An 11958-nucleotide genomic window follows, 5' to 3' on the forward strand; every position below is an offset into this window, starting at 1 on the left:
TGAATGATATTTTATTTTGTCCTGGCAAGAAAGATTTAAAAGAAAGCATTTTTCTAGGTCCACTGTGAAAATAAACGCTTTTGTCCTACATTTTTCTCAGCCACAGTAGAACTACTTACACACTTCAAACCCTTCACTACTAAGGAACAGGGAAAAATTATTTCCTAGAATTTCCTCGGTAACCTTCTACCACTGAGGTTCATTCACTCTAGCAAAGTAAGCTAGAAGTAGAAGTAAAGAAGTCAGACAAGACAGACTGTAGTGGGAAAGGTCAAACTCTCACTGAGTTTATATGTGCTGAGTTACAGTTAAAATTACACATTATTTTTCTGCAACAGTACCACTTCCAGGAATGCTCCCATTCATTCTCACCTTCTTCCTGCTCCTTATGTGTGCTTCTACACTCATCCAACTGCCTTGTGATCTGATTCTGTCCAGAAAGAGGAACCAGAAGGAAGGAGGAGAACAGTAAGTTTTATGCCCTAACTAGTTCATCATGTGGCCACAATTCCTTACAATTCCTTACTTTCTTCTTTCCTCTCATGCCAGCAACTCAAAGGTAACAAACACAGCATATTCCAAATTTGAAATGTCTAATTTAAATTTGTTAAAAAGCTCACTTTTGTATTTTGCAGCAGTAAATATTTACTATCCAATTTGCTATTAGTATTATTATTCTAACAATGCAACACTGAAGGACCTTTTAAATATATACATTGGATGCAGACTTGTCACACTATGAAATTGTTTTGCTATTCACATCCAACTAGGACTCTACTTACAGATTATTTCACCTTCTACTGATTATTTTCTTTTTAATTGCATTATATTTTATTTATATTACTCTATTTTAGGATTTTTTTATATCTAAATCCTCTAGCAGCTCTGAAGAAATTCTTCAATCAGAAAGGGATTTCCTAAGAGATATGTATATAAGAATCATTTCAGCATTCTTCTAAACTAGTATTTCTTAAACATCAGTTTAATAACATCCTTCTCTCCTGCAAATGTGTTCACAACTGAAGCCTGACAAATAACTCCACAGATTTCACAAAGGCCACAGTTGTGAAGGAAGCAGCCAATACTCAAAATAGCAGAGTCCAGTTCCAAAACAATCTTTAAATATCAGGGGATACACCTTGGACGAGAAGTAGTATTTGCTGTGAAGGGATTGCAAATATTAAGGTCATTTAGGTCACTATGATCTCAAAACAGGGTAGGGATCCATATTTTGGCTATTTGCTGCAGTAATTTGAAGATAAATTACTTCACAAATTGTTTCTTGACGAACCAAAAATCTGCCCCCAATTTAACTTTGCTGTAGATGTCCCTGTCATAAAGTACACAGATTTGCAACAGCTGGTGTTTAAGAATTCATCTAGGTGAACTATTTCACAGGGTTTAAGCAGGGCAAGAATAGGGCTGACTGCAGCCAGTACTTCCATTTTCATTCTTGGCTTAAGGCTAAGTTTTTGCATTACCTGCTGCTGGAGGGCACAGAGATACTGCATGCTCTCTGAAGCTTAACCTCTTAACATTGTACTGCTCAATGCTGTTTTCAGATTGTTAGTAATGACACCTATAATAATATCATCAGTAAGTTGAAAGGTTTTCCAAACAGAATCTCTTTTTGCTTAAGTAGCAGAAAATAGAAGACATAAACTATGGCAAAATAGCATGAAGAATGATTTCTGTCTTACAAAATAAAAAGAAACAACTAAATCTTTGGATTAAGCTTATTATGGAGCTAGCTTAGATCATAAAGCATCAAGACCAGAAAGAGCAGTTTTGACAGATCTCCCTCATGAGAAAGAACCCCCATCAACCCTGTCAAACCTGGATGTTCTCTTTCAACAATTATTTCGCTTTAAGACACTTAAGAGAAGAAGAAGATATTTATTTACATAATAATTTCCAAATAAGAGAAAGGAAAATGGCAGTATAATAGATTCTGGTCCTTACTTCACTAAGATGGTTCTTTCAGCAAGTCACCCCCCAATTTTCTCTTAGCAGAAAATGACACTGGACAGCATCCACAACTCAAAACACAAACACCTAAATTACTCCAAAACAGATGAGAACACGACAATCCATATAATTGAGAAATTTTGCTTTGAAAATACTGTTTGTAAGTCAAAGACATTTTTAATCATGCTCTGATGAAGAAAAAGAGAAAAATGAGAAAGGCTTTTCTCTGGAGTATGACAAACTAAATTACAACTTTAAAATAAGACCTCATTTGCAAGAGATAAAAAGCACTTGCAATTGGCTCACTACATAATATCTTTATGCATTTTTTTTCCTGAAAATGATTATTTAGAAAGATAACAATCTTAAAATAGATTGAGAAGAGTTTTGGTTCATGACTGAGATTCTCTACATTTAAAGTCCTACATTTAAAAGTCCTAGCATTACTAAAAAAGGGGATTTAGAAAAGACCTTGAGTGATTTCCCCTGGAACTAGTTTCAACAACTTTTAAGTATGGAAGAAACTTATCTATTGCCTGCACATTTGGATAACTAAAAGAAAACTCAACAAAAGTTACACTCTATGCGTGTCTTTACATATGCAGTCATGAAAACAGCCTTAAATATAAAAAATCACAAGTTCCCCAAAACCAGCACCCCAACATGTAATGTAGCCGCTTCACCACTAAACTGGCAATGCTTCATGGTTTAGTACTTTCAACCTTCACCAGCTAGACATGGCTTCTACAAGTCCTCAGAAGATTCACATGACTGTTTGCCTCTTAAGTACAGTGGCTATAGACAGCTTTCAGTTCATCCTACTTGTCACTTCTAAATATTGTTCTGACTTTGGAAGTGACTTGTAGTTTGCGTACTAGTTCATAGGAATATACTGGCATGCCCAGCTCCTAGCGTTATAAACAAAGTAGCACAGATTCCAAAAATTTAAAAAAAAAAAAAAAAGTTTATTATCAGAGCAGTACTATTATTCACTTGCAATGCAATTTACAATGCTCTTTTCACCATAAACTTGCTAGACACCCTCACACTATCTTTTCCTCTGGTGAGAAACTTATTTCTTTGTATTTCCTAATTCAGAAGGGTTCCAAAACAACATTAAGAAGTGATTTCCAAGTGACTAATTCTTTATTATTGCAATTTTAATGAGGCTATTTTACAACATATCTGTTGACTCAAATACAGTTGCCTGACTTTTGTGTTCCAATTGACATGCACAGTCCTTACTTCAACAACACTCACTTGAAATCACTTAGCAGCTGTATCAAAACAACTTATAAATATCTTTGATTTGAAAAAGTGGAATAAATGTGGAATAAATACCACAAAATTTGACATAACATAATTTAAAGGCTCCATATTTAAAGTAACTTCTTCATTCATAGTTTGCAGAACGAAATGCCAAATGCTTTTTTGTTTTTTGGTTTATATTCCCTCTAGTGGAAGATACCTCTGTGGCAGCAGGGCTGGAAGCAGATGATCTTTAAACTGATACTATGATTTTGATTGAAAACAAAACAAAACAAACAAGCAAACAACAACAACAACAACAACAAAAACTAAACTAAAAGTAGCTAACCAGGAACTGAATACAGACGAACAGGATTACATTTACTGATTAGTATTTCAGCTTAGCTTCTCCTGTAACTTTTTCTGATATGGAGAATATAACATGGAGTATATTCTCCAATGATGTCTGCAAAATCAATTAGATTCAGCTATATTTCATGATTAAACAAGCTGACTGGATATTTTTTCCAAATAATTACTGTAGTTCTGAACTGAGCTATTCATGATACTTTTTAATTCTTATGGCATACACCTTCTGAAGTACTTATGGAATGCATGGAGTGAAACACATGAAACACAAAATTTAGCTGAAAAGCTAAAGCAACTGCACTTCTCAACAATAAATATAACTAACATCTGTTGCAGAAACTACTTGGCACTTGCTCAGTTTTGTGAGGGATTTTTTGTTACAGATAAATATTTTTCTACAATTCCTATTACACACCACTCAACTCAGACATTTTCTTTAATAATGCTCCAAGGGATCCTTTCGTATCCATTAAAGAAAGGTAAATTGTTGTCTAAAAGAATACGTGCTTCTTTTAAATTTCAATTGCGATTCATTTATTTTATGACACAAAAAATATCAAGACAATATCTAAATTTAATAGAGTCAGTTCTGCAAAAAAAGACTAAGAAAATTCTCAATGCTCAAGAGATTATCTTTGTTAAATCTTTAAAAATGCTCTTTTGGAAACAAGAAATAGTCATACAATTATACAGTATTTTATTTCACTCATGCCACATCTCACTAATGAGAACAAAAGCACAGCAAAAAGCACACCTTTAAGAAAGCTAGAAATTTCTAATTCAACATCTGCAAAATTGAGTAAGGCTCCTACTTTGTATTCAAGCAAGCATATGACATCATATTTCAGGGACAAAATACCAGGAATAATTGTGTGACGGTCTCCCTCAGTTCATCAAAATACTCTTTTTTTCCCCCCTTATTATTCTTAAGTAAAGAATTTCAAAGACATACACTGACATCTTGATACAATATTTTTTTTCTGAAGCTATGCATTAGTTGTGCACATTTAATAGAATTACTGTATTCAGCATTTCATAATGACTCCAAGTAGTAATCGAGATTTGTTTGCTATGAATATACACCGTACACACAATAGAAATATATTTAAATGCTACAGAAAGAATATAAAAATCTATTCCTCTACTGAGATGTCATGCAATTGGTAATGACAGAGAGAGATGAGGAGGGAATGAGGGTAAATGAGGATAAACAAAAAGAAAGGTTTATTCTAAGTACATGAAGGTTTTATTATATGCTGAAAAGTCTATTCACCTAACCTCAAATGCAAAATGAAAAGTTACGTCTATAAATTGCAAACTAACTAGCACATGTCACTTGGCAGAAAAGACCGTGGTTCCTCTCCTGTATTCACTACTCACATGAATCCAGAGAATAAACACTTCTCAAATAAAATCAATAATCATACAAGAAATGCTTGCAAATACTTTAAAAAGAACATGTCAATTCATGGAAATTATAATTTGCATTGCACTGTTAAAAAATAAAATCATAACAGTTTGGGTAGATTTGGATAAATTAAATTAAACATGATGTAAATGAAGGCGTGTCTCAGAGTAGTGTCATTGGACAAGAAAGGATTAATAAAAAATGCTTTACTTTTACCTTGAACATTAAACTAGAATAAAATAATAAATTTGTGTATTAAGATCATTATTATATTCCCTCAAAATATTTATTATCGTTTCCTAAATCTATTCTTGGCTGAACGAGACCTAGAATTCGAAGTTTCAGTCATTTGAGCTTAACTTCATTTGAATAACTTCATGTACTAAATCCAAATCCTTTTTCTTTTTTAAACACAGATTCTTGGATTAAAGGATCAACAATTTAATACAAATTTCTACAGTTTAACTCGCATAATTTTCACTTATTTTCTTCCTCTCGTATTAGAAATCTCACTATATCTCAATCCCATTTACATTTCTCCCTTTTAGCACAAACTTTCTATTCTCTTTTGGCAAAAGAGACATAATGGCAATAATGCAGGAGAGAAAACACATACAATAGCAGTTACCCTATATAAGGTTAAGTTTTGCAAGTAATTTAATCAGCATTCTTTATAAAAGTAATGCCTTGGACAAAGAAGCACATCTGTGACAGCAGAATTTAGAATAACAATCAGCAACAAAGTAAGGTGCTGAAAGAGTCTTGATTTTGCTGTGTGAAAAACATGACTCAAAGAACAAACAAGATTTCACATACAATCTATAATGTGAAGAGTCCTTTAAATGGCATTTACAAACAGAATGACAAAACTGAATTTTAATTTCTTCTTATAACTTCAGAAATAGAGTCTCTTATGATGAATAAATAACTTTCTGCATTTCCTCAAAGACAAATGACTTCACTGGAAAGTATCAATGAAGATTTTTTTCAGAAACTTAAGGGCAAATGGTATACTGAATAGAAAAAATATATGATTTACCAAATGGTGGATACAGGACAAAGATATTACTTTTAAGAAGAAGAAAATAAGAACAGATTAAGAACTTCAGAAAAAGAATTGCAACTGTGCTCTCACACCAGTATATAAAAGTTAAGGAAAAAAGCTTTTACGTAAAAGGCTCCTCACAATAGCAAACAACTTATTGGCTTAAGCAATTTCAAAGAATGGAGTAATGGGATAGACTAAAACAAATAGCAAATAAAACAAAAAACAACAAGCAGAACAAAGAACAAAACACCCATAAAACACTGTCCCAGCATCTTTTGATAAGAGTAGTTAAAAGCATCTTTTTACCCTCAAGCAAATAATGGAGAAAATGCATGAGAATTCTGTTTGTATCCAAGTATTTCTTGTTGATAATGCACTGGAATAAATTCTTAGGGGTAGGGACTGTTCTTGGTCTGTGTACTTACAATGAAGGATGACTGAAGCCAGTCCTTAACTAGGATGTCAGGGTAATAAATAACAATGGATCAGCAGTGTGCAGACAGTAAATACAAACAGGCAAGGTAATGTCACAATAACGTACCTCTTGTACAGAGCGAGCTGCTGGTTTGTCTTGATGATTGGCCAGTATTAAAAATGGCAAAGTACATAACTGTGGGTGCTGGAGAGCTGAATGTAGTTCATTCCTAGCAGTTTCTAGATCGTCTTCAGAGGAGGCACTGTCTAATACAAATATTACTCCTTGGGATCCTTGGTAGTAACGACTCCAGTATTTCCTGATATTGTCAGCACCTTTCAAAACAACAGTAACTAATTAGAGCAAATATAATTGAACATCTTTAAGACTTGTAATAGAAAATAACCCTTCTATCTGTAATAACCAAAGCAATCAACTAATTATTTTTCTCATAAATATACATCATTGCAAAAACAACAAGGAAAAAAGCACCCATAAATCTGGCACACACACACAAACTAACATCATTTAAATAAGGAAGGAAAGTGACTCAAAGACCTTAAAGTTTCTGCTCTGTAAATAAGCACTGGTAGAACTACTACACTTATCCCATCTAATCTAGGCTAATCTTGTACTTTCTCACTGAAGTGTCCCAATACTAACACATGAACAAGATGGCCTTTGCCCATTCTTTCTACCTTAGCCCCATAGCTGTAAACTGTAATTTCCTTCATGTCAGTTGTTCAATATTAAGTATGACAAAAGTCTTTTATTTCACACCTCCAAACAAATACCTTGTAATCAAGGCAAAAAGGTTTCAGGAAAGCCTATTAAAATTACAATTACATGTAAAATGATAAGAATGGTAATACACTAGTGAGTTGAGTAGCGAGTGATAAGATAAGGTGGTAATTTTCAAAAGTATTCATTTCAACTATTTTGCTCTGTCAACCACACAGCAGATTCTGGAAAAGCCAGGCCCACAATACACATGGTGAATGACTGCAGGCTTATGGGTGACAGTAAGTCTTAGGGCACAGTTCAGCAGCACTCAGTCAACTCAACAGAAGCCAAGCAATAAGGTTATATCTAGAAAGCTTTTGTGTACCCTGGAGAACAGCATATGTTGTAATGTTAAAGTAGGAAAAAAAGATATTTGACAGCTGTCAAACTATCTAAATTAAATTTGGACACAGGCTCTTTGAATGTCTGAATCTGGCACTAGACTCACGGGGTCTAGCATTAAAAAGTGAACAGCAGGAGCAATACTCTAGAAGAAAACTTGACATTTTTGCAAGACAGTGATTTGTAGAGATGTGCTGAAGGTATCCTTTACATACACGACAAATCTTACGTAGGGATAGGGAAAACTGAATTTCAGTGTAGACACAGATACCAACCGCTGATAAGAAAACTTTCTTTTCCAGTGAAACAAAACAGCTATCACAGATGTTCTGACCAACATGTAGTCACAAAATGACAAGGTAATGTAAAATAATTACTATAACACTGCTATGATACTTAAAATATTCATTTAATTTATGCACTGTACAACTGAAAAGAGCTAGTAAAAGGTGAAGACTAGTATTTAAAAAAGAATTCACACTATGTCTTTTAAGTATCCAACACGAACTATTCAAATCTCACTGCACAGAGTTACACCCTTCGTGACACTGGAACCTCAAGCATCCAGTGTCTCTATTTTGTACTCAGCACAAGTTAGGTGGCTAATAAACATTGTGAATGCACACTTTTTCCTAGAGGGGAACATTCTGTGCTTCATTCATAGTGTATGAAGCTATCTTTATTTCCCTCATTTTCAGTACTTTCAGGAGAACAGAACACAGCATTACAAAACAATTTCACTGAAAGGAACTCAAAGACATCAGATTTGTTAGCTGTCAAACTTCCAGCAAGTCTCCATCAATAGAACAACAAATGTCACAGAGACCTTACTTCAAGGTAGACAAGCCTGTGCATGAAAGCTTCTACTAAATTGAAGTTCCTGGAAACCATCTCTCATCTGTTTCTCTGCCTCTCAGATTTTCCCAAAGAGGTTTCTATGAAAGTCAAGTTTTCAGTTTTTCCCTCTTAGCAACCACAGGTGCCGTCTCAAACTTTGAATCTCCGGCTATCGAGATATTTAGAAACAGTAAGACAACATACAGGTTTCAAGCAGTTGTAAGTTTTAAAAACATATTTATACTTGTCTGTGAAAAGTCAGTTTGATCCACTTAGGCATGTATATTATGTATATTATACTGCCATCTTAAAATAAAACATGTGATTTAAAATAAAAATCTCTGGCTCCAGTCATGAGATTTTAGAGATTATTTGAAAAGGACAGTAAGAAAATACATGCCATACAGTATGTGCTACTATTTATTCAATTCTAGAACTGAAGTTTTAATAGTTTGTAGAAGGCAGTGCCACAGTGGACTGGATTTTATGTCTGATAGCTGTTCTGAAACTCACTCTTTTTTCTTCTTTCTCTAGAATCACAAACACACCAAGTCCTCTAGGAGAGAGAATCATTGAGTGGTTTCCTCTCTTCCTATTATTCCATCTCTATCCTCCCTCCACCTCTGTTGGAAATGCCATAGCAGCTCAGATTGCAGAAACAGCAAAGCAGCTTGCCAGGCTGAATACCACTACCAGCTCCAAGCGTGGCTTACATGCACCCTCATCTTAGCTGAGTCACGTTCAGCTACAGCACTCATAATCTCCAACGGAAAGCTCTTTATGCATCTATCTCCACAGCACTTAACATCAACAGGCATATAAAGAATGCAGTAAGTCTACCACAGCTGTGTTATTTCTGTCTGTCCAGCTCTTCTGCTGACTAGCTTACAAAAGTTTGAATCAGCTTTAGCTTTGAAAGGATCAAAGCTATTTCTGGCTTGAATCAAAAAATCAAAACTTCTTTTGGAAATGAGAGTTGTTTATAAAGTGTAGGTATGGTTCATGATGATAAATTATAATGCTATACTTCCCCCCATCGGTTCAGCCTGAAGAAAGTAGAGTTTCATGTCCATTAGGAGAAAGAGCCTTTTTAGCACACCAAGAAGTTTTGACTTTTCACAAAAATTCTATTCAACAAAAACTAACCCCCACCCTGCATAAATTGAAATCAGGAAATTTTGATTTTTTGCTTATATATAAGCTATATATAACAGGATAAGCAGTGCTTGCATAGCTCTTACTTGCTTCAAGTAAGACAGGAGATAGATTGTGTATTCACACTGCAAAGAGCTAATTGTAAAAAAAGAACATTTCCTCTGAACAGTGAAAAGATTACTACTGCTCAGTGCTTGTCTGAATTTCCTAAGGAGTCAACAAGATCAGCAAAGAAGTGTAATGATCCCTCTCATATATGAAAGAAGGAAACTATTTGATTGATTCTGGGCTTAGGCACTATTTGAACTGAAGGCCATGTATGATTGATAGCAAACAGATCCATCTTTAATGCTTTCAGAATATGAACACCTCTATGAGACTCATAGCTTGGACAGCTCATCAGGGTCACGTAAAAATGTCACTTGCTAAGATGTTCTGTAAACTGTTAGAGGCAGATACGTCACATGCAGTTGGCTGAACATGCACTCCATCACCAGATTTTGTAAAGGTGTCAACTGCCTTTTACTCAAATAGAGCAAAGAAATTTTACTATTTTGTTCTAATATGTCCCAGTGAGTATGACTGAGGCTGGCATTTATTTGCTGTATCAGTTTTCTGATGACTAAACAGATGAAATTTTAGCTCCCCTGGTAGGCTATGTTGTTACAAGAGTGTTCAGTCCTACTCTCTTTCTTCACAGGACAAGGTGGGATTGTGGTTTGCCCATACCTATTTAAATATTAAATTCTATTTAATGGGTCAACGTCATTTTCCCCATCCTATTTCATTTTTTCTCAAGGCAGATAGGTCCTGACAGCCATCTTCTCCAGGAGCTTGTACTTCCCATTCAACTTGGTTTGCACAACAGCATGACTTCCCCTTCCTACTTTCTCTTCTTTCGCTTGTTACTTCCAAATTAGGACAAAATACACATGCTTTGTTTAACCAGTCTTGTTTAAAATTACTGGTTCTTGAGTTCTCACCTAAACAATTAATTCAACTGGTTTAACAGTGTGAATTTATTACTATGGTCATGAAGCTTAAGGAGGAACAGCAGTAGGGAGGACAGTTCTCTTATGCTGGTCTTGCTCAATTTCGTGGAAATCCAAGCATCCTTGATATTAAGCATTCTGTTTTTGCTGAGCAGCTAACACTTAAATGGAATTTAAAAGATGATTACACAACACGTTGATTTTCTATGCTTATGAAAAAGGCCTTTGAGTAGATTACAAAAACTTAACACAAACACATGGCAATATATTTTAGTACATAAAACAGAGAAAGTTACTAAATCCTCGAACATGTTGTTAGTATTTATAAACTTGGGGAGAAGAAAAAAGAGCTATTCACATCCAAAATCACTCATTTAAATTTGACCGGGTTCAGCAGTTGACATCTCAGAGTAGTTTCTAAGCTTGCGTTTACAGGATAGCAAGCTAAATTATAAAATAGACTTATTCCAAAAAAACAACTGTAAATTATTAGGTGGCTTCCAGAATGGGGCTGTAATCTTGACTTTGGCCTAAGTATACATGTCATCCAGATGCCATGACATTGCATTCTGTTTTGACAACATTTCAACAGTGAATGACTGTATAAACATACTGAATAAATGATGGTACTTGGTCTCTAGATTGGAAAAACAATTCTTAGAGTCAAAGAAAAAGCTCTGTATTGCCTATACACCTTTACTATCTGTCTTGAGAATAAACTCCAGCATTCCATATCCCAAACTTCTTCCAGAGTTAAAAGCAAACAGAAGCTTCCAAACAATGTTTGTATCTGCCTTGTTTTTGTAGTCTTTCCTTACTCTTGTTTGTGCTCTTCACACACAATGTCACCTACAGTTACCAATAGAGTAACCATAACAGGAAATTATCAAATCTGTAATTTCTTTCTATACCATTATTCAGCTAAGTTGTGTAATGCAAAGAGATGTTTCAAGTTACCCTGGAAAGAGTACAATCTGAACGAATGTGGTTTAGGGCACGCCACATCTGGGGCACAGTAATCCAAACAATAGACATTTTATGGACAAAGTTTTTGGAAGAAAGAAGTTCTTTCTTAATTTCACAGAGAGAGAGCAAAAAGGGATTATACTAAAATAGAGACTTAGAGAATGGGAAGTTCGGCTCAATCAGTAAATAAAGCAAGAGCTCCTTTTCAAGTCGTATACTTGATTTGAAAGCTACATTCTTATATAGAATAGACATTTTATGAATTTTTTTTTACATGTGTGAAATTTGATAAAATTTCTGATTTCTAGTAGGAAGGCAGTCTGGCTTAAAAATAAGAACAGTAAAAACAAAAGCAGAAATAGCACTGGTTTTGTTTTATTTTTCTTTATTATTCTAATTTCATGTACCTCAAAACGTAATATATATT

General features: G+C 34.5%; 1 protein-coding gene across 1 annotated transcript in view; it reads right to left on the reverse strand.

The window, feature by feature from the left end:
- The window catches only part of ARL15 (ADP ribosylation factor like GTPase 15), a 212386-nt gene that overhangs the window by 132961 nt on the left and 67467 nt on the right, over positions 1-11958 (reverse strand). The window contains exon 6 of the mRNA XM_031557241.1: positions 6583-6791. Coding sequence (XP_031413101.1) covers positions 6583-6791 — 209 coding nt within the window. The remainder of the gene's footprint in view (positions 1-6582; positions 6792-11958) is intronic.

This window comes from Meleagris gallopavo, chromosome Z, assembly GCF_000146605.3.
Source record: "Meleagris gallopavo isolate NT-WF06-2002-E0010 breed Aviagen turkey brand Nicholas breeding stock chromosome Z, Turkey_5.1, whole genome shotgun sequence".
NCBI classification, from domain to species: domain Eukaryota; kingdom Metazoa; phylum Chordata; class Aves; order Galliformes; family Phasianidae; genus Meleagris; species Meleagris gallopavo.